This window comes from Drosophila santomea, chromosome 2R (genome assembly GCF_016746245.2).
Source record: "Drosophila santomea strain STO CAGO 1482 chromosome 2R, Prin_Dsan_1.1, whole genome shotgun sequence".
In the NCBI taxonomy this organism is placed as follows: domain Eukaryota; kingdom Metazoa; phylum Arthropoda; class Insecta; order Diptera; family Drosophilidae; genus Drosophila; species Drosophila santomea.
In genome coordinates, this window is record NC_053017.2 from 12,489,608 (window position 1) to 12,514,296 (window position 24,689).

Genomic DNA, 24,689 nt, shown 5'->3' on the forward strand with positions numbered 1-24,689 from the left:
AAATTCTACTATGAATTGTTCGTAGTGTAGACGTAAGCTCGCTGCTATTGCACACGCTACGTTATCGATTGTGCGGTAGAGCTCTGTGTAATCCAGAAAAGTAAAAATCTGAATGATACACGGTCACACTTCTCACTTTGTGTAAATTCGACTGAAGTTTATAATAATAGTTAAATTAGGAGTAGCCGAAATGCAGCGCGACGAAAAGCTTTTTGAGCTGACGCTGGAAACGGTCCTTCAACGCCTGAACGACCTGAAGCTGGCAGTCCTCTCGATGATCCAAAAACTGGAGCTAGAGTACGAGACCATCAACTGGCCGACTTTCCTGGACAACTTTGCCATTATCTCAAGTCACTTGACGGGATTGACTAAAATTCTAGCAAAGGAGCAGTGTCCGCCACTCAGGAACCGAACAGTCCTGCCACTGCTGGTCTCCATGGACCGGGATGACACCCTTATCAACATAACAGAGGGCCGGGTGCCGGTCTTTTCACACGACATTGTTCCAGACTATCTGAGGACCCGGCCGGATCCAATTACGGAACAAAAAATGCTGCAAAACGAACAGAAGGCGGCCAACCTAACAAACGACGCCGCCATGAAACAGGTTACCCAATACAACAAGGTCGTTTCCCACGTCCTAGATATGGTCAGCAAAGCGCGCGAGGAGTGGGAAATCGAGAGCTCCTCGCGCACCGGCATCCAGCAGACGAGTAGCATGGCCGACACGCAGCTTCTGGTGGCCGCCGTTGGAATGGGGAAAGGACTGAAGCTGACCAACTATGGACCCGGACCTGGTATGATGGTTCCGCCTTCAATTCGAGCACCTTCGCCAATGGGTGGCCCCGCTATGAGTCCCGGCAACGTACAGCAGCAGCTCGGAAAGGCGCCATCGGCTGTGAAAACGAACATCAAGTCCGCCAATCAAGTACATCCGTTCTCTCGATAGAAAAACCCGCAGTTTATTGGCTATTATCGGTTCCATGTGGCGGAATGTGTCGTCGTAATAAGTTATATATCCCTAATTCTAATACTATGATTAAGCAAACATAAACATGAACAAATTCAAATGGATCGTCTCCTCCGACTCAGACTTCCTTTGTTTCTGGCTGTGCGTGCTTCTCGTTGATGAGAATCTCGTGCAGCTTAATATCTTTCGGCGTGGAGGTATCCACCAGCTCCAGGCACAGCGCCCGTGCGCCATCCTTTTGCTTGGTCATGCGCCGCACAATTCCAATAAACTTCTGACCCAGCGACAGTTGGCGGAAACGAACGCAGTTTTCCTTGCTCCAAACTACATCAGTCAGTTGTATGCCTGAAAAGAAATGGTTTTAAGTTTATAAAGACGAAATGCTGAAGTTTTTTTCTACTTGCCATATAGTTGTGCTGGCAGTGCCATCTTGGGCAGCTTTCGTAACTCTGGATTTAGGGTTTTCAGTTGATCACAGGCAATTACTCCATCGTCGCCCACGTCGACGAAACGCACGTGTATAATCTCATCGTAAATCTTGTGAATACTTACGCTGCAAGATAATCAGGATTATATGACTCCGTTTCTGTGCAAAACCTCAACTACTTCTTACCGATGGTACACGCCTTCGGAGTCAGGAGCAGCGTAGGCCTCTCCAATGGCCAGTTGTGAGGGCTGGACTCCCTTGGCTGCAGGTTCTTGGCAATGCTCTTGTAAATCCTTCATCAAAGTCTGCAGCTGGTTATAGCATTTATAGGGTTGAACCTGCGGGACAATCGCATATTATAATCGAGTCATTAATTTGCTATAAATAGACTAACCGCAAAGTGACCAGGATTGATGGAGAGGGCAACGCGCACCTCGAAGTAGGCACCCACAGCCGGAATAGCCTCATAATCCTTGAGCATGAGCGACGAGAAGGTGCTGGCTCCCGATCTGGCGGATGGTGTCTTTTGTGGCGTCACCGGGGGTGTGGTAGCGACAAGGTCGCTGCTGCTGCTCTGACTGGAGAGCACGGAGCTGAAGCTACCGCGTCTGGGCAGCTGGACATTGGAGCTCTGAAGCGTATGATCATACTTCTCCGGATGAATGGAGCTGTGCGGGTGGGGAATTGAGGGTGGGGCGGGAACATGCCAGATTGGGGGAGGAGGGTCAATTGTTGGTTTCATGGTTTAAAAAATCTGATTGCTTTCGGGCTTATTGGGTAGAACAGTAATGTGGCAGCTTATGAGTATATTTTCCATATTATATACAAAGATGTGCATGACTTAGGGTTAGCTTACATAAGGTTTTTTCGGGGGTTTTTCGTTAACGTAGATCGAATTTGTGTTAGCGATAACTTATCAAGTCAGTTCCAGTTTATTGAAGCACTAATAGAGACAGCATTAACCAAAGGATCAATTATATTGTTAATATTAACTTATAGGGCACCAGTCACAATTCAGATGTCGTTGATTAAGGAGCTTGATGACGATGTGATTAGATGACATTGACCATAATGATATAGAATGAATAGACATTGCACAAAAGCTGTAATGAAACCACTTACCTAGCCATCTCAAATTCCAGGCGAAGGCCTATATTCACGCACATGTACATGGACTCCGGGTCCTCACGGATGAATACGTTTACCAAAGGCTTTGCACCATCCTTGGCCACAACCTTTAGCTGCGGGAGAAGATGTTACGAGTTAGACATGATTTTAACAGATCCCTTCATATAGAACACTTACCAGAGCTTCGGTGCGCGATGGTATCAGACCTCGCAGGCGACCCAGCATCTGACCCGCGATCGCTGGAACGTCGTGCAGGCGAACAGGAATGGCCTGTGGCGGGAATGTAGCCAGAGCTCTGTTGTTGGCCTCCAGGCGGTAGATATTAGAGATGTGCGTCTTACGCTGCCGTCCATCGTCCACGTAGTAGACATCGAAAGTCTCTTCCTCCGGATTGAGTGGTCTGGTGACCAACCGACCGCGGAACCACTGCTTCACGCCATCGACAGACTCGTCGCACACAAAAATATGGCGGTCGTGGAGCAGGTCGGAATAAGTAACACGGTCCTGCGCGCCCAAATCAGCCACAGTTTGCGCAATACTGCGCTCCACAAACTTAAAGTCATCATTGCGGAGCAGCACCATTAGATCACCATCATCGTTGATGTGAGACACAAGAATAGGAGTGGTCTTGCCGATCTTCTTTTCGTCACTTAGCGATGGTGCCGGTGTGCACTTGGTTATCCTGCTCGCAACCAAATCGTTTAAATGAATGTCCTCAGCCGTGGAGGTATCATACAGCGTGGCCACCAAGCACGCCCGCCGATTACCGTTCTCCACCACTCCCTGAGCGGCTCCACCCAGTTCCAAGAACTTCTTCTCGGTGGTGAGCACATGGGCGACAACCGTCTGGCCATCCAGCTCCTTCGTTAACACCTGCTGAGCGTGCGGATGATCCTCAAACTTATCCAAGGCGTACATGCTGAGGCACACGGCCTGGGCCGGGAGGACCAAGAATTGTGGTGGACACTGGAACAAATCTTCAAAGTGAAACGTTGCCACATCGCCAAAGTCCACAAAGTGACAACGACACGAACAGTTCTCCTCATCGACGGAAATCACACGCACACGATTCCAGCCATCGGGAATCTCCACCAGATAGACTTCCTGAACATGAGGCTTACATACTTTTTGTCGGAAAAGCGGAGACTCCATTTGTCGTCCCATATGCTTCGTCAGTTCCTCAAAGTTTGCGATCTGATCGATCATTCGAGCCCACACTCGCTTGGTGGAGTCGCAGTAGCTGATGAACATGTTCCAGTCGTGCGATCCTCCTTCGCTTGACTGCCATGGCAGTATCAGCTGTGGCAGGGTGTTCGTGCTGATGCGGACCGGCTCCGATGACCCAGGATCGTTGGCAAACAATATGATCCTTGGATCAATGCCGTGCTCAACGCGAATTTTATTCGACTCGATGATCAAATCGTACCAGTGACTGGGCAGGTGTTGCCGGAAGGTGCTGCCGTACCAATCCTCCAGCTTGTGACCCAATATGCCATGTGGGTATTTCAACAGCTCCTTGTACAATCCGTCGATAAACTCCGCATCGTTAAAAGTGCAGGCAGAGCGCTTTAGGTGGGACTCGGCATGCTGGATACGCTGGATGGCGATTTGTGCTGTGCGCTGGCACGCAGTCTCCCTATCAGTGAACTCTTGCGGATAGCTACTGTACACATCGCCAGCGATCCGCACGGAACAGTGAAGGTGTGGCGGCTTGTTGAATATGTTGTACGCAGGTTTCTCAAAGTCATTTGCCTCGCAATAGTGGTTGAGCGTGGATACGGGGTCGAAGGAGGGATCGAATTTAAGTGGCACCTTCGCTTTTGGCTTGTTAACGACTTTGCCTGTTTGAACCTGACCTCCTTGCACTCGAAGGATATCTTCCTTGTACGGCGCTTTAGCAGCGGCTGTTGTTTGAGCATTTTCTGGCGAAGCTGGCGGAGTAATGGGCGCTCCCGCTGGCGCGATTGCATCCGATTGCGGCGTTACTTTCAGTCGGTGATTCACAGAGACGCCCGTGGAGCGTTGCTGACCAGGGTGCATTACTCGCGGATGAAGCGGCCGTTTGAATGTGGATTCAGGGGTATGGAATACGCTGCTCGTATCTTGCTGGCGCTGCGAAGCACTGTTGCCTAGTATTGCGCGCAGCGGAGGTTTGCCGTCATTGTATTTGGCTTGTCCGTTAGCCTTAACGTGGTTTGCACCGTGTCCATTCATGGCTGGTGCCTTGTTGTTGGCAATTGTTACAAGGATCTTTTCCTGATCCAACTTTGCAGCTCGCATGGTAACCTCCTGAGCCTCCTGATCGCGGTTATCTTTCTCTACGCGCGTCTGTTCTTCGACTTCCTTCGTTCTTTGAGCTTGATCTTGTTCCTTAAGCTCTTTTCTCAGCCTATTGAGCTCCTGTTCCTGATTCTTCTTAATAGTCTGCAGCTGTTCTGAAAACTCTTCTTCAATCTGTTTGATCTTAGCCTTCAGTTCTTGTTCTATGATATCCTTTAGATCTCGTTCTTGCTTGGCTTTCGCCTGCTTAACGCGCTCAGCTGCTTCCTTTATTTCTTTATTCCGTTTAGCCTGCTCCTGCAGCTCAAGTTCCTTTTTCCGACGCTGCTCCTCTTCCTTCTGCCGGTTCCAATTGGTATCCTTACGTGCCCGTTGTTGTTGGTACTGCTGCTGGGTCTGCTGCTGGGTTTGTTGATAGTACTGCTGCTGTAGCTGCTGTGCCTGCTGCTGCTGCTGGAAGTAATTGGGCTGCCAGTACTGCGGCTGTTTCTGACAATACCGTTCCTGCGGCTGCTGATAATTCTGCTGCTTATTTTGGTGATGATTGTTATTGAAGTTAGAGCCGTAGTTGGTCTTCTGACTTAGTGCTCGCTGGGCAGCTGGCGTGGGCTTCGATATTGATTTGGACTTGCTGGACTTCTGCTGGCGTACCATACGCGCAATGTGTTCTGTTTTGGCGTTATACTTCGCTGTGATGAAGACCTGTTACGGGAAAGATGTAATTGTAATTAGTTTTGAAACAATTTAATATGTATTAAGTGAAGAGAAGTTAAGCGAAGTTTATAGTTTATAGGTATAACATCTTTCTAATGCACAAGTTCTAGATATTGTCGCTTAGCCAGGAAACCCTATACTGTGTATATTGTTTACCACTTCTAAAAAGGGGAAAGTTGCTCCGCTCGAACAACTCTTGAGTTTGGAAATCCAATATGCCCCATTAAACTGGAGAGTCAGCTATTTTACAGCCCAGCCCAGTGAGTTTACTTAAGTGTTTGGAAATTTGAGTGGATTCAAGTTGAATTTTTGTTTATGATTCACATTGAGTCGAGCTGTTACGCTGCTGCAATCATCTTTATAGGGTCACAGCGCCAAGTAGTAGCAGCAATGCGATCTGGATATGGGCAGTGGGTTTTCAAATCCCCAAACGTGATAATGGTGCAGAGCGAGCAGAGCTCGGAATGCTAGATACAGAATACATAATTGCAATTAAGTGAATATCATTCGTTGGCTTCGTGCCGCATCTCTGGGTCGCCCGATTATTGATTTGGCAAACAATGCAAAAGCGTTGGCCGGAAGAGCCCGCCCACACGCCGAACGCCCACTTTCGCCCACAGGTGTGGAAACAGACGGCTAAACAAGAATAATAATGCACACAGTTCAAGTGCAATACGCCCAGATGGACTGGCATTTATAGAGAAAAAATACAAATAAAAATAAAAACATACGAAATGCGAACGTTCGTTCACTTTCACCATGCAAACATGCAATCGCACACAAACACACAAGCACACAGGCAATCTTAAATTGCTGGCCTTTTCGATTTTCGCGTTATACACTTTTGTTTTTGACTACCGCTGCACTTATTAAAGCAAAGCGCTTAATCAGCACGCATTTAATATGTGCAAGTGCCAAAGCGAAAACGAAACTAGACTAAGTAAGATCCATTGTTTACACTTTTCACGGCGGAGATGAAAAGTAGAAGACGCCGTTGACACGTTGCCCCTTCGGCGGCGTGCGGCCCCTTTTCGTCGGAGAGAGCGGGCGGGAACGGTCCGTCGAGCGGTCACACAGACACAGAGTGAAGCGGTAAGGTAGCAGCGCAGCAGCAGCGGCTCACCGCACGCGTTCAGCCAGAGAATCGAACTGAAAGCGGTGGCCGCCGCTCGCAAAAAGCTTGGTAGTCAGCGGAGATGGTCACCTGTCTAAAATGACGACCAATCTAGCGGTTTTAATGGTCAAAGCCACAGCTAATCTTTGCATAACATACTAGACAGTTTTTAAAGGAAACTAGGTAACATAGTGGAGTGGACCTGAGAGCGCTTATAATTAGAAACATTAAAAAAATCGAAAGCTTAACTTTTTGCATGTTCTTTAAATTGCATAAAATATCTAGCTATTTTTAGCTAACAGCTGTGCTGACACCAACCGAGAGCAACTCGAAAGCTGCGCACGTGAGAGAAACGCGCAGAGAGCAAGCTCAGGCGAAGTGGGCGAAAGAAAGCGGTTAAAGTGGGTGGGAGAGAGCCGCTCTCACCCTGACATTTGCGATATGCAATAAATCGCAAAGAATTCTGGCAACGATTAAAATACATACATACATGTAACGGATAGATGGGTGGATGGATGAACCATGGCATTTACCTGATTGCCGTAGCAGTTAAAGTTGAACTCCTCCGTATCTTGGAGCAGTTCTTGGGGACTCGAGTAGCCCATCCGGCGAAAGGGCATCGGCTCACCTTCGACGTCCATGTAATCCTTAACGATGGACCGCAGATCGACCGGCGGCTTTGCGGACGTGATCAGTGCCCTGACCACCTTGGCCACGTGCATCAGGACCTCCTCTTGCTGTTCCATTGCGATCGATCAACGAGTCTGCCAAAAAGAGAGGGAGAGGCGGAGAGAGGTTAACCCATTGAGCGTGATTCAAGTGGTATGGAATGCGTGCGCCTACCGCCACCCCCAAATCAGCAACAATTAAGCATGCACAGAAAGAAAAAACAGTGAGCCAAAAAAACAAGTGTAAATAGTGATAAGGTGTTTCAAACAAAGTAAATAAAAGGGAAATAATATGAGTTATGCACTCAAATCGAATACACTCCAAAATCACATTTACATATGTGCCTTAATTTCGCTCAGAAAGAAAACCCTTTTAGCGAGGGTTTAATTTATTTAACAAACATAAAATCACGGCTTTTACTTTGAAGCATTTAACCAAACAACTAAAAGTGTTCAACTATTTCTTTCAGTATGCCAAATGAAATTTGCAAACACAAGGCTAGAAGAGATAAGGAGTAATAGGAAGAGACAAAGAATGAAGAGAAACAGTGCACGAAAGAGATAGACAAAAGCGGCGGCGCAGAAGCAGAAATGAAACACAAATTTTGCAACGTGTCGAATTTTTGATTCTCGCGTTTATTTAAGATTTTGAACTTTAAGTAGTAATATTTTCGACTTTTTTATCTGCCGTTGTGCGATATTGTGAACTGTATATTATAGTAAACGTTGTCTTGTCTTACCAATCTATTAAAAAATTAAATAAAAGCCAAGTCTCAGCTAGATATGCACTGCAAGCTGCATAAAAGAGACTTTTTTGAGTTTTTCCTTCGAATAGGAAAATTCCGACAATACCGAACGCGATAATTATATTTCACTGTCTTCGTAACTAACGTAATATGTTTTATTAGCAACTATCAGACTTCAACTGAACTCGAACGTATCAAAAACAAAACACAATTAAAATAAAAGCAAAGTTCCTTTTCCGTTTGACGTTTCTAAATTTTCGGCGCCTTCTAGTGAGACCGTGTGGCGGATGTCAGAAAATACCGCAAGTCACATATAAATACCAGAAGCTAAAAGCATTCTTCTACAAATGGGCGCCAAAATTGAAACTTTAGATGTCTAAAATATATTTAAATGTTGAGTAAATGTGGAATAAAACTCTATATTTATACAAATAACTTAATAAAAAACGCCAGCAATGGGTAGCTTTCTGGTCTGTGTTTGCTGTTCCACGGCGTACAACTTGTGTTTTTTCTTCTTCCGTGGTCTCAATTGAAATCTATGGCTTGGATGCAGTTGCTCATCGCTGGTGCCCTCCAATTGGATGGCATTCATTTGTGCCCGTGGCGAGGAGTTAGGGGAATCCTTTCTGGGAACAGAGGACAATGGTTTGACTACCACGCTCAAGGCTTCCAGATTGATGCGTCTGTTATCGGTAGAAGTTTCTGGATCTAAGGGATCCAATTGCTCTATGGGCGTCAAGGACTTCAGGGTCTTTCGAGGCTCCTGGATAGGTTCCAGGCGTGCAGCATTCGCCGGAGCAGCCTCAAACCTCTTTGGTTTTAGTGGCCTCTTCAGCTTCATCTGCTGCAGGTGCTCCTCCCACACACGATCCTCCAGCTTCAGCTCCTCCTCCTTGGCCAGTGCCAAATCGTAGAGGCTCTCTTTCTGGCTCGCAGGTCGTATGCCAAAGGAGAAGACCTGATAATGGGACCTTGGCTCGGGTTTCACGAAATGTTCACTCGTCTTTGGGGGTGCTTCTTTCTCTTTAACTGGGTTTTCCGACTCCGCACACACATCGTCGTCCGTTGAGCGACTCAGCAGCTCCATTTCCAGGTAGTTGAGATTGTTGAGCACCGCAAGGGCATGCTGCTTGGTGGCCAAAATAATATCCATCAGCACCTTGCCAGCTCCTGGCTTTTGAGATTTCGGCGAGTAGGAGCACTTGCTGGGCTGAATCCTTTGGCCACTAGGCTTACACGTGGTTGGTGGACGGGATGGTGGGATAGGAGGTAGACGTGGCGAAGGTGAAGGTGTGGGAAGCGACTTGAAAGGAGCATCGGAGATGGGTTCCGGAAGGCAGAAAGTGGTGGGACCTCGGGTTGTGGTGCTAACAGTCGACCGATGAGTCGTAGTGCTTCGCGTGGTGGACATTGGGCGACCCGTGGTGCCACGACAAGTGCCAGACTTCCTCGGCTGATCGACCTTGGAGCTAACCACCTTGGCCAGCAGATTGGCGGTGGCCACTGCTGGTTTTCCATCCCGACGGTTGTTCCTGTAGCCGCCCAGCATTCTCTTCAGCTCACGATCGGGCTTTTGCTCCTTCAACTGTTCATTGAAGTTCATTCTGGCCAGGGACTCGAAGGGATCCTCCTCTTCCTTCTTATCCACACCATCATCGGCCTCATAAATGGGAAATTTATATAGGTTTTCTTTGAACAGCTGGGCGGCAATATTCTTAGGTCCGACCAGATACTTTTCAGATTTCAACTTGCCAGAGGAAGCTTTTCTTTCAGGTGTCCCCAGTTTCTGCTCCATGTCGTCCAGCCGCTGGAAGAGCACTTCGGGATCGGAAAAGTAACGCGGCTGCGATGGCGCCAATTCCCTGAGGTCCTTGCCATCCCTTCGCTCGCTGCTGTATTGTCGCCTGGGCCACGAAGTATCCACATATGGGTTCCGGTGTTCCGATGTTCCATCAGATCGGCCGGTCGCTTGTCCAACGCTCGCCAGGATTGCCATTGCCTGTAGTGAAAGACCGACTGCGACGTGGCTCCAAATCCGCATTGACATTGTTCTCATTGGCACAACATCTTGTTGGAAAAATCGCCCAGTTCATGCTTGTAAAATTCTGTACTTTTAAAGTCAGTTAAATGACGTCTTTTGCTCATTTGTTGTTTTTATTTTTTAAATGTGTTTGGTTTTTCTTTTAAATCTATACAAAGAAAGTTTAAAGGGAAGGAATAAATTGGAAGTAAGTTGGTTAATCAATAACGCCCCCTGTTTTTTATGATACTAAACAATGGCTTTTAGCTAAGAAATTATTTATTACTTTGGCGACGAAAGACAGTCATAGTTTTGGTTGCCCAACAAAGGACGAGGACAGGACGAACTTCTAAGGACACGTTCCTGTCCAAGCAACAAAGCGTAACGGGACACAGCGAATGGAAGGTTATTGGAAATCGGACTGGAAAGTGGAAATGCTCTGCTGATTCAGTTCCTCAGCCACAGTCGAGTTTTTCACGTCCAACTGTGCAGCACATCCTCGAAATAAATGAACACTTTAAATGCAAATTAAATTAGAATAAATTGAAATCAGTGAAGTTGAACAAGGAACAGAGATTTGCCATATCTCCAACAAAGTTTAGTGTTTTAAGCGGTTTTCATGAGTTACGAACTCATAGTTAAATGACACTCAAACGCAAAAGGCACAAAAACTAATCGTTTTAACGTGGCCCCAAAATCCAAAGTTATTGCCTTAAAAACGAGCGGAAAATCGTGTTGCGAAACCGAAGTGCAATGACTGTCCTCAATATGCACGCCAAAATGATAATATTGATTTTATTTTTCTACAACGGTTCCTACAACTGGAGTAAAAAGCTGTAAGAGGCTTCTGGCACTAGAATACTCGTACATATTTCCCCTTCGGCAGGCGGCGTTTGATTTCCTGTGAGTGCCGTCCTGCGAACCTCAATTATAATAAGGTAATCAGCTCCTTTCACCTGCCTCAATTATCCTGCCTCCTGCCTTTTGGCTCCCAAACTTCCTCTATTGATTTTGCCATTTGGCCAACCGCCTGCGGTAACCAGGCAACTTGGGCCAAATAACAACACCAACGGCAGACAACAAAGAAATTGTCAATAAAAGTGCGCAAGAGCAGGGCATCCCCAACGCGACAGTGGTGTACGAGAATAATAGGCACAGTTAGCTACTAGTAATGTTACAATTTAATGTTTCTACCAGAAATCAAACTCTAAAAATAGATATTTCTATAGATGATGTTTTATAAAACTTAATAAATATTTGTATAATACTAAACAAATATTTGCATAGTACTTAACAATATTCAAGTAGAGTTAATACACATTTGATGGCCCTGGGTGTCGGGCAGAAGTGCACTTTGTTCAAGTTCCTGCTTCCAGCAATTCCAGCCTCTGTTCCGTGTTTGGAAAGTGCACAGCCTTCCAGCGCCTGCGCCTTGGCATCCTGTTGTTTTGATAGTAAAAAGGACATGGCTGCGCTCGCCCATAAAAACAGCAGGCGATTGCCGTTGTTTACAAACACGCACGCCAGACACGCGACACGTGGCGCAGGGTAGTTCCTGGAAGTTTTCGCCTTGTGGGTGGCGGCGGGTGATGGTGGGGATAGTGGGTGGGATGGGCAGTGGGGTTTCGAGCAGCTATGCCCTCATTCCAAAGGCCGGCCGGCAGGGATAGCTGGTATGGCTTGGATGGCTGGGATGGCTGGGCCAACGTGGCGGATGAGCAATGTCTGCCAACGGTGACGTCATCGCCGTCCAGCGACATTGAACTAGTTTTCAACATTTCTCCAGTGACGTCAATGGAGAAAGCCACATTGGACTAAGCCAATAAGGCCGTCGGACTGTCAGCTCGACCTCCGAACTTTGCCTTCCGATCCAATAAAAAACACTAAAAAAACCCAACTCATCCAATAGCCTTTGCGTCCAATTGGTATTGGGCTGCTTCGTAAATCGTGAATCGTGAATCGTCAATGGTGAATCGCATATCGTCTGCCACACAGCCATGAGCTTCTTTTGCGCAGCGCATTCATTAGCTAATTAATAATTATGAATTTGTTTAATAGTTTATGTGAAGTTTGCCCTCTGAATCGAATTCGCACTGCTAATTTCCTTATAAGCTGATTGCTGGAACAAACGAATAACTATGGTGCCTTACTAAGAAATAAAAATAGTAATAATAATAATTTTTATCATTTCATTGCTCTGCTGATAAGAAAATAGCTGAATAATCAGCAAATTCCTTGTGAAAATGCGCAGTCTTCTCAACTCTAAAGAACCTAGTGTTCTTCAAGCCCCAAATGATAAACTTATTTAGAGTGCACAGTATGCAAACTGCCGCCTCGTGTTGCAATTGCAGTTTTTCTAGTTTCGTTCTCATGCATATTTGAATAACCTTGGACTGGTGCAATACACTAAATTCAAATTCAAATTGCACCATCAAAAAATGTTTGTCTACATCTCGGCAAACACGGCGAGCACTTCATTGCGGCGCAGTTATACAGATCTCGACTATATGGCCGCTATATAAAACCCGCAGGGCGCAGGGGGGCGTGGCAGTCGGCCTGGTTGGCACAATACGTATACGTAAACAGAAAACAGAAAACAAGTGAAAAGCGCCACAACGTTGGCATTGTTCCGTATGCTGGGGCCTCGCGAGAAATGGGATCACAAGAGCAGCTGCCAAAGGCGCCCTAGGCCTACGATTTTGATTACAGTGTAGGGCCGAATGGGTGAACTTCCTGCCTACAATCTGAATTATGATTTATGTATGCTTCTGTTCAGACAAAGAAACCATGAATAGGGTTTATAAATGGCATTTATATAACTAATTAGGCAATAGCTGAATAAATATGAAAGCATTTCTAAGCGGAACTCTTTTCACCTGTCATTATCTAGTCTTATGTTAATGCTATGCTGATAGTCCACTGTAATTAAATCTTTTGTTTGCGTAAACAAGCTGTTTTCATCGTGTAACCAGGCAAATCCCATTGGATGCCAATTAGTCTGTGACACTCGCAAAAGCCTGAGTCCGCGTAAGCATTTATAATAAATATCAAGTATACGTAAATGGCAGGCGTTTCCTTTCCCTTTCCACCGCCCACCTGGCCGCCCAGTGACCTTGGCTGCCTTGGCTGCCTGCAACCAGTTGGCATTTCGAGTGGGACATAAAACCCTGCCTCATCCGATTTAGGGGAAGTTTGCAGAATGCCAGGGTATCTGAGAAGTGCATCCAGTCGTGTGGTGGTAAGAGAAAGGGGGGCGGAGGGAGACCGACTCCGGTGACAAATTTTCCACGCTGTCGGTCATAAAATTCAAGGTTCTCCATTCCAAAGGGGACCAACCACTATTCATATAAATAGATCATAAACAACAGTTGAGTCAGTGCGATAAGGCTTAGTAGCTAAAATCAAAGTAAGCAAATCAGCCGATTGCGTGACCGACTGACTGACTGCTTATCATTAGTGTTCATCATGAGTTTTCAGCAGACCGAATTGATTTGCTAATTATACTCGAGCACAACTAAGTGCAATATATACATATTATATTACTTTCTCTTCTCTCGTATTTATTGCAGTGTACCCGTCCCAAAACAATAACATCCGATTTGTTTACCTGCGAAGCGTTGGAGCAAAACAAAAATCGCGTTCAAGTTTCGGCCACCCTTATCTCGCTTTTTTGTGGAATTTTTCAAGCTTTTTTGCGTCATAAATTGAAATATTTTCGAGTTCGCGCTAAACGCAGTCGACGTCGGCAGAGGAGAGTCGACTGCGCTCATAAGCAGAGAAAGGCAGAGATCGTTTATATAGCGGCGTGCTCGCCAGCGATTTTCATCAGTCGCAACGCGTCTCTCGTTCTCAGCGGAGCTCAGGCCTTCGAAGAAGAAAAGCGGAAAACCTCAAGCGAAAATCGGAAAAGTTTGAAAATAGCGCAGTGCAAGTGTGCATATCTAGTAAAGCGCTGGCCGGTGTCGAACAAAATCCACTTCGATGTCGATTAATTCGCCAATATCGTTGAAAAACTCGGACCTGCATTGAACAGGCAAAAGCGATTAGTCCCCAGTACTAAACAATAAAACAGCACAACACACAAATTGTTTAAATAATCAAAGCGAGCAGAGAAAGACAAAGCCACGGCAAAGAAGTGCAGACAACAAGTTGTTTGCTTTTAGTTCGCGTTCTCCTTATTTTATTTTCCTTCCGTTCGCTTTTCCACGCACGCGCGTCGCGGAAAAGCCAAATTGAAAACATCAACAGTTGAAAGGCAACTGTTGCACTCTACCAACCGAAACGAAGCCAATTTAAGCCATACTTTTCAAAGTGGTAACACGCCAAAGCCGTCGAGCATACAGAGATTTGTGTGAAATAAAGCGAACCAAAACCGAGATCTTAACAGGAACACAAGGATTTCGTCAATAGGGCTTAGGCCATTGTATGGGTAAGTAATAGATAGGTAGATATATAAAACTGAAAGATACAGATACTTCTGATCAGAACGGCAAGCCAGGAATGTCCCTGCATCTGGGAAATCGAATATCGCGAATATTAGACAGGCATTTTAGTGGGAAAACATGTGAACAGACGAAAGACGATATCGCCAGACGCGGAACAAAGAAGATTACTCAGTTCCAGGAATTTGTAAGAGGAAAATCACCTCATCTTACACTCGCACAATTGTTAATGGTATGGGAAAACAAAAGTGTTGCTTTTCTTCGAGTGTAGACGGCATAATAAACACACATTGTTGTGCTGTTGTGCGCAAGCAGGGCAAAATAAACTTCATAGCCCACTCACTCTATACTCTCACATCCGGTGATTCACGTGCAATTAGCAACAATTGCGCGTGCCTGCGCTTGAATACACAAATACGGGTGTTTTGAATGCGGCACATATACAATATATATATACATATATTTACATACATATGTGGAGCCACAACTGGGTGCTCCACATTGAGTCATATTACAAAAACAAAACGAATTCGCAGCGCAGAATGTCTAATCAAAAACACAAACAAGATAAGCGCATGTCTCTAGGCGTGATTTTTCAGCATGCCATGTCACATGCGGCATGACCTGACCTCCACTTCAAACTACATATGCTATATGTACGAATATTCGTATATATGTATAATGGCGTAGTATGGCATCTGGCATCTGGCACGTGGACACTCTCTGGGGGGAAAAACATTTCTGCCTTTGTACTCGCACTCGTACTTGCTGTGTTTTATTGCCTGCAACTAACGAAAGTTAGCAATCAGCACTTGGAACCCATTTAGCAGTGCCCGCCCACTTCCTGCCTCCCGTTGATAACAAGTACTTATTGTTTATTGCCCGATGGCCGAGCACAGCGACTGTACACATCTACATAGATCTCGGACGACGTGACAACACACTGCACGAAAAACTGGTCACTAGACAGCCAGATCGTTAGTGGGCGTTTGCGTACCTAGGGGTAATTACATGGGACTTGACTTTGATAAGGGCACAGCTACCTGCTGAGCTGCGCTGTAAACTAATTGCTGGAGGGATTCAGAAATCCTAATCAGCCAGGGGATCATCGGGATCATCTAGGGTGCAGGTCCGTATTCTTGCGCTAGAGATTGAAAAACAGATGGAGCAGACGCAATTTATATAATTGATACTTAATTATAGCAGCATAATCGAACCTAGCTTATCTTCGGGTAGAAAGCAGAAACGTTGGAAGTCAGAAAATAACAACCTTTTAAAATGTGTTATAATCCATATTTGATTATAGTATAATCTATATAGGCATCTATCTAGTTTAGTCTTGATCAAAAGTCAGTTGTTAGGTTTAGATTTCAAAAATGCAACTTCTAAAAGACTTTTCTCTATCTTCTCGCGCTGCCAACAAAACTACAGATCAGTCTAAACCAACGACGAAATTTGGAGACGAGCCGGACCTCCTGTTCAAGCGAGCGCAGGGCCGGATTAGTCTGATCAGTGCTGGAGCTGGAGCCGCCCAGGCTGGCCAAGCTGCCCACCAACCATCACTGCATCACTTAAGCCAACAACAGTTCGCCAACATTCAACTAGACGCCACACTCAATGATTGCGAAAGTGGCTATGTGCCCACCGTGGGCCGCTGGGGCTCCGAATGGCCGAGTTGACTCGCCGTTGCCGCCAGTCACCGACGGGATGGGGGAGTGGCCTCTCCGGATGAGGATGAGGAGGCCACTGCCGCCGCCGCTGCCCAGGATCCGTTGCTCCCGGCGGATCAGCAGCTGGCGGATGCGGTGGTGCGCGGAATGGGATTGGGATTGACTACGACGCGATCTGATTTATCCGCAACTGAGCACCCAACTGCACATGGCACTGGCGCCATCCGTCGCACACCCTCCACCTCCAGCGAGGAGGAGGAGGAGGAGGAGGACCTCGAGGACCATGAGCTGGTGCCTTCGCCCGATCTGACATCGGTGGATAGATCGGAGCGTTACTCCGACATCAGGCAGCTGCTGGCCAGACAGCAGCCCGTCGCAGCTGCGCTGGAGTGCATCTCCGGCGCCCAATTGATAGTGGACGACGGCTACGACCTGGAGGCCTTCAACCAGGTGAACGGAGTGTGGCCCCTGGGTCATCCGCTGCCGCTGCCCGACTGGTCGAGCTCGGAGTCCGCTGGCAAGGGCACCCTGATCTTCGACAACGTCTGGCAGTATGAGGAGCTGAACGGTATAGTGGAGACCACGCTGCAGCGAATGCTGGAGGAGACGCACTACAACACGGTCAACCTCTTCGTCGACTTCTATCGCAGCTTTAAGCGCACCCGACGCTCTGATCTGCGCAGCTTCTTCCAGTTCTATGATGTGCCCATCAACAGGCGCCATCACATGTGCGTCTCTCTGGCCTTTGAGATCATGGCCAGGATGGTGGAGATGTTCCCGGTGCTGGCCAACTACCTGTACGTGGTGTCCTGCGAGGAGCAGGTGATGGACTGCAACGACTACGTCCAGCTGGACGAGGAGTGCGGCCTGAATTCGGTGGACGCGGGTGTGGAGAAGGAGCACGTCATGGTGGCCATGCGCATTGCCATCGGCGAGCGACGTGGTGTGATGATCCTGGACCCGGGCTACCATGTCAGCAGGGCGGTGACTGTTATGCAGGATCAAAGCTATCCGCATACTGGTGAGTTGCATCCTCCAAAATATCCAATTGTAATGTATACTCATGGCTCCCAAATGTTTCCAGGCTGGTTCACCCAATCCAAGGAGCCGCATCTGCAGCGTGATTATTGCTATGCTTACAGTCAGCAGAATGGCAAGTTCGTGGAGTGGAAGGAGCGCGAGATTCGCGGCGAGGATACCAGCTACAAGACATCGCTGATCTACGTGGCCCAGGAGTACATCACGGCCATCGATGTGACCGTGCGCCGCAATCTGGTGTACAACTTCCGGTCGCTGCTCTCCCGAGACGCCAAGGGCCAGGTCTATGCGGGCATCTACTTCCCCTTGGTGGCCAATGGCCAGGAGGCCTACCTCACCATCTTCTACGACGGACCCAATGAGCAGCGAGTGCGCACCAAGCTGATGTTCAGCGCGTTTAAAGTGGGCAAGGGAAAGGTAATTATTTTAGAACACACTTTTAAAGCGCTCTTGCTAACCCAGTTATTATTATTATCAACCTTCCAGCTACCGGACTATGTGGGTCAACATCTCAGCAGGCTGGCGCCGCAGTTGAAGATGCCGCTGCCGGAGTTGACCGAACTGTGCAAATCCCTGGCCGAGGTGGTCACCGACCAGAGCTTCATTAGCCAGGTGCTGGCCATAAACGATGACATCGGCAACATGTCCGTGGAGAATTGACAGTTAAAGGAGCCTAAGGATGTCGCTGCTACGGAAACGGAAACGAAGATGGAGAAACAGGCGATAAAAGACACTGACAACGCAGCTGCAACTTAGAGTTCCGAACCGTTGACCCTTTTGAATATTTTTTTCCTTTCCACAGTAATATTCTTATTTAGTAGCTAATAGGCACCTCTTACACCAGCACACACGATTCAAGTATATATTCAATTTAGTCTAGTATATATTTCAAAATATGTATTCACCTATACACAAGACAACACGCTCTATATGGTAATCCCAACTGAATGATTTAATCGAAAGCGAAACAAAATTTTATTACAAATATTTAAAGGAAAAGCGCAAAGCCTAGACTTCAAAGTTTCGCTTAGGTTCTCTTAATTTCCAACTAAGTATATACTTATGCGCAACTATATAAAGGCAAAATTAGTTATAACTGGTATCAAGGCAAAACATAAATTGTAATTGTTGTACGAACATATTTCCGTTTAAACACTTAAATGCACTGTACTATTTCGGTTCAATAAATAAATCAGCTAGCAAAAAATGAACAGCATCTTGTTGGGAGGTTGGGTTTTACAAAGGAATTGTAAAATTTCACGCTGACTAAATCAACATGGCATATTTAAAGTTAGCTTTAAATAACATAAAAAGATAGAAGAAATTTAAATTTCGATTTTAAATGGCTCTCCTATCGATAAGTTTAATAGCAGTAAATTAACATAAAATGTTAATAGCACTGTTAATGTTAATAAGCTTAGTTCAACTTCTTGGTATTTTTGCCTTTGCGCACCATTTCTGTGGAATAATTATTTAACAAATTTCTTTGAAAATAGCATAGTTCCCTATGACTAACCAATCAATAAAGTTAAAATAAATTAACTTGCATATGACGACACATATCGATACTAGTGAAATCAATCGATATTGCAAAACAGAGAAAGTGCAGCCCTGGTGCCATCGATGTATATCCAACTTGGTTTTTCGCTCGCCTGCAGTTATTTCAATTAAATTGTTTCAAATCAGCAATTTTGTGAGTGCACACACAGGTAATTACACGCCGGCCAGCCCGCTCAGTGGTTGCGTAACCAACTGATTGTACAAAATCAGCTGTTTTTCTGCCTGTTTCATCTGTTGACCAACGGCAACAAGCCTAAGCAACAACAATAGTTGATCAAGTTCTTGGCGGAAAGGCGCGCAATTAAAACCTAACGTTCAGTTCGCTTTAGAATTTCTCGCCGAGCGGTTGTGGCAAATAAAAGGGCCCGCTGGAATAACCGGTCTTCGAACTCCAGCGATTGATCTTATTCGAAAACGTGATTGAAAACACAACGACGAGGAAGATCCGCCACAGCCACAGCCTTTAATTGAAAAAGGGTGTCAATATTAGCATAGAAATCGAGTTACAGGTGCATTTTCGCCTGCGACAGCCAACTTGAAGGTAAAATTGAAAAAGCCCCTGCAAGGGCAACAACAATAGAAAAAGAAAGTTAACCATATGCAGTCAAATTAAAAACGACCGCGACTACGACAGCGACAACAGTCGAACTGCTCAGCTTTTGCGTTTTGTTGACGGAAGTCGAAACTCTTGGCAGCACGTTCGTGGTGTCATGCGTACACGCAAAAAAAATCTGATCACTTTCGGTGAAAGATAAGAAGTCCATAGAGTGCTTATTACTATTCCTCTACGAAATTTTAATGCTAAAAGTGCTAACAGAACATTTAAATTACAAATTAAAAGATTATAACAATTTCGATTTTGTTAAGAACAAACATTAATAATCAAAAAGTATTTAATTTTAATTACTTTAAATTTAAATGTACAAACGCATTCTTTAAGTTGCAATACAATATTTAATTCCATTTGTATACTACACCAGTAGCAAAGTGTTTTTCTCAGTGTACTATGCTAGGTCGTCCGCACAGTTATTCCCGCGCTCCCCCCTTCAGAAGAGACCGAAGAAACCGACCCCAGTTGTGGCTGTTTAGCGCCTCAGTCATTTTCAGCGCTGGCCCCAAATTCACTATTTTGGCCCCGTTCATTGGCTTTGGCTCTAAGCTCGGTCCCTCAACTTTCATTCCGCCGCTGTTTGGGTTTTTAATTTGCATTTTACGAGCACACCCTAGCCCCTTCCCTCGCTGTCTCCTACTAAACTACTACTAAAGCGCGCCGAACTATCTTCCGTCTAATTAATTTAATTGCTCCCCCGCCCATTTAGAAATTAATATTCCAGTGCAACGCTCAAAGTGCAGGGGGCAAATATGCACTGCAAATATCGGTGATCAAACAGTCGCATTAGCTTTATAAGCCCGGCTAGCGAGCGCTCGAAATTGCTGGGCAAACAAGAAAAAAACACTGGGAAAGAGGCAACAACTCAGGCTTTTCGACGGCAAATGGGGTCAAGTCGATTTCGGAACACACTAGCTGATAAAAAACATGAATAGGTTTATTAATTATATTTTTTCTTTGCCTGAAATGGATATAAGAGTGTAAAATTCTCAGATTTTATACATAATTTTTGTTTCATTACTCAAAATATTTTGTTATTACGATGATCAGTACTCAAAATGTTTTGTTATTAGTATGAGCGTTTGTGTAAAAGCCTTTTTAATTGATAGCAAAGATCAAGTTCGAGCACTTTAGCTTAATTGAATGTTTTAGTGGTTAGTTGATCCTATAACTGCGTTGAGTATTTTCCTCTACTTTTGGGCAAACATGATAATATAATATAAGGGCATGATAACTGGAAGCTTGAATATTCATGTGGCAAGCATATACACATGTATATGTACCCAGCACACCTAGAATCACCAACGAATATGGCCAACAGATGTACCCGCTGGCACTTGGAACGTGAAATCTTGCTGACTCAGTTGAAGAGTTTCGCAAAGTGCACTCGAGGCGAATTTACCCGCCAATATTGATAATGTTGCCGGCTAATGGCTGTGACGAACCAGGATCGGTTTTCCTTATCAGCCGCCGCACTTTGCACCGCAAAAGACTCGATTTCTTATCAATACGCGTATTCCCTTTGCAGAGTTCCAGAGAGACGGCGACGGATCGATAAGAGCGTAAAATGTTGGGAGCTTTGCTGTGGATTTTCTTCATCGGCCTGCTGCTGTGTGCGCTCCTCTTCTCGAAGACCACCAAGGAGTTCCCAAAGTCGTGGTTCGAGTGGAAGACTGAGTTTCGGTATCAGTACATCGGAATCGTCGGTCTCGTCCACGATGCCCACTATAAGGCACGGGATCGAGTGGGTAAGTAATTTTGCTAGCCGATGCTTATCGCACAATCGCTAATTGTCGACATTATCCATTAAGCACTTTATAAACAACCGGATCGCATTGCTGTCATCACCGGAGGCAATCGCGGCATCGGACTGCGGATCGTGGAGAAGCTGCTGGCCTGCGACATGACTGTCGTCATGGGTGAGTTGACCAATCCGCCAAACAACTTGTTTCAGCCCTGTCCAAAGCTCGCCGATCTGCTTATGAATTCCACAAACAATTAGTCGTGCTGCAGTGCACGTGCTCGGCAAACTAAAATCGAACAACGAATCACCGATCGTCGAAATGCAGATCCATTCCCACCCTTGTCAATGCGATCCAGAAATCATGACCGATTCGTCTGATTTCATTATATAACCAAGTCTCGTAGAAGCCTCGATTTTCGGGGAAGACGAGCGATAAGAGTTCATTGACTGGTCAGGGAAAAGAATTTTACATTTCATTGAAAAGGGTCACAGTTACAAATAATAATATCTACATTCCCGTCACGCGTTAAAAAAAATACTTTTTAGATTTCTTGCTTTAATATTTTAATACACTAAGCAATTATCTACATATTTTACGCTTCCAAAAAATAATGAAAATACTGTTATTTTTCTTATATATTTCAATTTAATGGTTAATGTTAGTAAATGTAAAAATCTGTTTTATCACCTAACAGTCAACTGTTATTTTCTACATTTAACATATGTATAATTTACACAAGTATAATTTAATTGAAGTACTGTATACAGGCGCCAGGTGTCGTTGCTTGTGTACAATTGTGTAAAATTTTGTTGACTTGAAAATAGCATTCACTATTGATTTACATAAACCTTTAAAAGGATATTTATAAATATAGTAAGGATTTTCTAACGCTTACTTAAACAGGTTGATGCAGAAATTAAATTTTTTATCATTTTAATTAATGTAATTGATTTATTACAGGCGTTCGTGATCCCAAAAGTGCCGAAACCGCGGTTGCATCTATAGTGGACTTAAAAGCTACCAAGGGCAAGCTCATCTGCGAGCAACTGGACGTTGGCGATCTGAAATCCGTAAAGGCCTTTGCCCAGCTCATCAAGGAGCGGTATTCAAAAGTGGACCTGCTGCTGAACAATGCTGGCATCATGTTTGCGCCCTTCAAACTTACCGCCGATGGCTATGAGTCGCACTTTGCCATCAACTTCCTGGGCCACTTTCTGCTCACCCACCTGCTTCTGCCTCAATTGAAGGCGGCAGGCAAGGAGGGAAAGAACGCCAGGATCGTGAACGTCAGCTCCTGCGTGAATCTCATTGGACGCATCAACTACAAGGACATCAACGGAAAGTTAGTTTGAGTAATTAACGCCGTAGTTCATTACTTACAAGGTTTTACTCTTTCTAGGAAACACTACTACCCGGGAACCGCCTACAGTCAGTCTAAGCTTGCTCAGATCTTGTTCACCCGCCATTTGCAGACAGTGCTGGATGCGGAAAAGTCGCGCGTGCAGGTCAACGTGGTGCATCCGGGCATTGTGGACACGGATTTGTTCGAACACTCGGCCACCACATCGGTGCCCATCTTCAAGAAGCTGTTTTTCAAGACCCCGGAACGGGGTTCCCGCACGGTGGTCTTTGCGGCCATTGATCCCTCCATCGAGGGTCAGGGTGGCACTTACCTCTCCAACGGCGGAAAGGGGCCATTCCATCCGGATGCCAGGAGGCCCGACAAGTGCGAGCAGCTCTTCCAGTTCTCCTGCGACCTGCTGAAGATCCAGCAGTACGGAAATGGCGAACTCTAAATGCAGTCCACCTCCTAAGTCTATCTCACATTCCTCCCATTGGTGCAACGTACTTTTCTAGATACCGTCAGCTTTTTTGTAAATCGATTTCTTTTGTATAAAAAACACTTTTATATAGAACTGCAGCTGGTGTTCTGTTGCCGGGTCCGGGGAACTGAACTACTGATGCTAATCTAGTCGAATCGCTGTGCTAGGTTTTAATTAACTTGTCTTCGCTTGATTGCCATCGTGGGGCTAGGGAATGCAATTAAAAGAGCTGCAAGAAACATTTTTTTTCAAAATGCACTCAGCTGTTGGCGGCGGCAGCTTGAAAGGTGACAACAACAACAACAACAACTACAGCAATAGCAGCAGCAACAACCATGTCATATCTGTTGTATGTCAAATTTTCGAAAAAGCAAACAATTTAATTTTGTGCGCCTCCTCAAACAATGAGCGATTAACATTCAACATTTTGGAGGAATTTTAATCGACTTCGGTTACGGGCACAGGAATATGGGCGATCCAGGAGAGCGGCACGGAGACGAGGAACTCAGGTAGGTGGGCAGGTATGGTAGGTAGGTGTATCATCATCTCGAAAAACAACTGCGAAGCAACTACAACTCTGCTGGGCTGTCACTTAAGCGAACTGAACGCTTAAAAGCGAACGACATGATGGCTGAAAAAAAAAAAACAAAAAAAAAAAACAATCTCATATTTAATGCATATCCAAAAAAAAAGACTATCGCTATATGAAGAGATAGACCCGGCGATAACTCAATGTGTGAAGCTGCCGATGCGGTGGGCGCTGTCATCAATCAAAGCCCCAGTGGACGAAGACGGCCCAGATTCCCAGGCTGTCTGCGATGCGGATTGGAGCACCAAATGAACTCATCTTCTGCGGCTCTTTTCATCGGTTGCATGCCTGGCGAGCATTAGCCGCTTGATTGGATTTTCGCAGTTAGGCAGTAAGGATAAGCAAATCGGAGAAATATGAAAGTATACCAATTCTCAGGATTATCTTTAGACACTGATCTATTTATGAAAATTAGATGCTCTGTACTTCAAATTATAATTGCATTTTGTATTAAAAACAAATTTATGATTATGCCATAGAAAGACCATTTTAATCAGACAGTTTTTTTTTTTTGTTGAGTTTATTCCACTTACTCGAGCACCCATTGACCATTTCGGGTTGGTCAATGGCCAGCCATTGTGGCATTCCCCTTTCAACAAGATTCTTGGCTGGACTGAAGCCGGCTTCAGATTCAGTTTTCAATTCAATTTCGGTGGCATCTCCGGCTACGGCTGCCACAATCCAATTAACCTTTTGACATTTCTCGACAGGCGGACTGCGAGTCCGCTAAGACTTCTTAGCCACTTGGCAATGGCTAATGACCACGCGTAAATCAAATAAACCTGGCCACAGTTGCCGGTTTATGCGGATGCAACCGATCTCGCAGTTCGCGTTGCACCGGCTGTAATTAAAACACTCAACGTGCCTCACCTGACAAGCTCAAACGATCCGCCGGCAGCTGCTGCACCGAAAGAAAATGCCTATTTGTTTGATAATAACAGCTTAATAATATATAGAAAATATTACCTTTTATTCTTTCCCAAAGCATAGACCATTATTCTGCTGCTGAGTCAATTCACATGTGAATTTATGGGTAAGCAATCATTTTTGTTCCAAGTGCGAGCTTAATAAACTCATCGGCTGGCCTGGCACCAATGGGCATTTGGACTGGGGATTGTGGATTCTGTATTCCTCAGCTGAGTTGT

At 45.5% G+C, this 24,689-nt stretch overlaps 5 protein-coding genes across 9 annotated transcripts; 3 read left to right on the forward strand and 2 right to left on the reverse strand.

Annotated features, from left to right (window-relative positions):
- Positions 1-91: 91 nt before the first annotated feature.
- On the forward strand, positions 92-1,074 carry LOC120445888 (mediator of RNA polymerase II transcription subunit 8). The gene has a single exon (XM_039626538.2). The coding sequence runs from the start codon at positions 191-193 to the stop codon at positions 947-949; it is 759 nt and encodes a 252-aa protein (XP_039482472.1). The 5' UTR covers positions 92-190; the 3' UTR covers positions 950-1,074.
- LOC120445884 (tudor domain-containing protein 7B) lies at positions 941-8,289 on the reverse strand. 4 transcript variants are annotated; one of them, XM_039626530.2, is made up of 8 exons: positions 8,042-8,289; positions 7,167-7,397; positions 2,703-5,507; positions 2,520-2,638; positions 1,792-2,065; positions 1,584-1,735; positions 1,375-1,523; positions 941-1,315 (listed from the first exon to the last, which is right to left on the reverse strand). In XM_039626530.2, exons 2-8 carry the CDS (start codon positions 7,377-7,379, stop codon positions 1,089-1,091), a joined length of 3,939 nt encoding a protein of 1,312 aa, XP_039482464.1. In that variant the 5' UTR covers positions 7,380-7,397; positions 8,042-8,289; the 3' UTR covers positions 941-1,088. The 4 variants fall into 4 exon arrangements, with proteins under 4 accessions (XP_039482464.1, XP_039482465.1, XP_039482467.1 ...); XM_039626531.1 differs by lacking the exons at positions 7,167-7,397; positions 8,042-8,289 and adding an exon at positions 6,478-6,663; XM_039626533.2 differs by lacking the exons at positions 941-1,315; positions 1,375-1,523; positions 1,584-1,735; positions 1,792-2,065 and adding an exon at positions 2,168-2,340.
- A 118-nt stretch (positions 8,290-8,407) lies between these two features.
- On the reverse strand, positions 8,408-10,170 carry LOC120445887. Its single transcript, XM_039626537.2, has one exon. The coding sequence runs from the start codon at positions 10,101-10,103 to the stop codon at positions 8,484-8,486; it is 1,620 nt and encodes a 539-aa protein (XP_039482471.1). The 5' UTR covers positions 10,104-10,170; the 3' UTR covers positions 8,408-8,483.
- A 3,708-nt stretch (positions 10,171-13,878) lies between these two features.
- Positions 13,879-18,424, forward strand: LOC120445889. The gene is made up of 5 exons (XM_039626540.2): positions 13,879-14,496; positions 15,941-16,183; positions 16,226-17,200; positions 17,264-17,634; positions 17,704-18,424. The coding sequence occupies exons 1-5, from the start codon at positions 14,493-14,495 to the stop codon at positions 17,875-17,877; spliced, it is 1,767 nt and encodes a 588-aa protein (XP_039482474.1). The 5' UTR covers positions 13,879-14,492; the 3' UTR covers positions 17,878-18,424.
- A 356-nt stretch (positions 18,425-18,780) lies between these two features.
- Positions 18,781-23,048, forward strand: LOC120446279 (dehydrogenase/reductase SDR family member on chromosome X). Of its 2 annotated transcripts, none has more exons than XM_039627166.1 (5): positions 18,781-18,926; positions 20,916-21,135; positions 21,199-21,306; positions 22,093-22,474; positions 22,532-23,048. In XM_039627166.1, the coding sequence occupies exons 2-5, from the start codon at positions 20,955-20,957 to the stop codon at positions 22,926-22,928; spliced, it is 1,068 nt and encodes a 355-aa protein (XP_039483100.1). In that variant the 5' UTR covers positions 18,781-18,926; positions 20,916-20,954; the 3' UTR covers positions 22,929-23,048. The 2 variants fall into 2 exon arrangements, with proteins under 2 accessions (XP_039483100.1, XP_039483099.1); XM_039627165.2 differs by lacking the exon at positions 18,781-18,926 and adding an exon at positions 19,084-19,318.
- The last annotated feature ends 1,641 nt before the right edge of the window (positions 23,049-24,689 follow it).

Excerpts from the sequence above, each read along its gene's own strand:
- LOC120445888 (XM_039626538.2), top strand. The coding sequence starts at position 191 with ATGCAGCGCGACGAAAAGCTTTTTGAGCTGACGCTGGAAACGGTCCTT.
- LOC120445884 (XM_039626530.2), bottom strand. The coding sequence starts at position 7,379 with ATGGAACAGCAAGAGGAGGTCCTGATGCACGTGGCCAAGGTGGTCAGG. Across the intron at positions 2,066-2,519 it reads CTGGAATTTGAGATGGCTAG|CTCCATTCATCCGGAGAAGT; the intron begins GTAAGTGGTTTC and ends CCACCCGCACAG. Across the intron at positions 1,736-1,791 it reads TCAATCCTGGTCACTTTGCG|GTTCAACCCTATAAATGCTA; the intron begins GTTAGTCTATTT and ends ATTGTCCCGCAG.
- LOC120445887 (XM_039626537.2), bottom strand. The coding sequence starts at position 10,103 with ATGAGAACAATGTCAATGCGGATTTGGAGCCACGTCGCAGTCGGTCTT.
- LOC120445889 (XM_039626540.2), top strand. Across the intron at positions 16,184-16,225 it reads CTGGGGCTCCGAATGGCCGA|TGGCCTCTCCGGATGAGGAT; the intron begins GTTGACTCGCCG and ends GGGATGGGGGAG. Across the intron at positions 17,201-17,263 it reads TCAAAGCTATCCGCATACTG|GCTGGTTCACCCAATCCAAG; the intron begins GTGAGTTGCATC and ends AAATGTTTCCAG.
- LOC120446279 (XM_039627166.1), top strand. The coding sequence starts at position 20,955 with ATGTTGGGAGCTTTGCTGTGGATTTTCTTCATCGGCCTGCTGCTGTGT. Across the intron at positions 21,136-21,198 it reads TAAGGCACGGGATCGAGTGG|CACTTTATAAACAACCGGAT; the intron begins GTAAGTAATTTT and ends TTATCCATTAAG. Across the intron at positions 21,307-22,092 it reads CGACATGACTGTCGTCATGG|GCGTTCGTGATCCCAAAAGT; the intron begins GTGAGTTGACCA and ends GATTTATTACAG.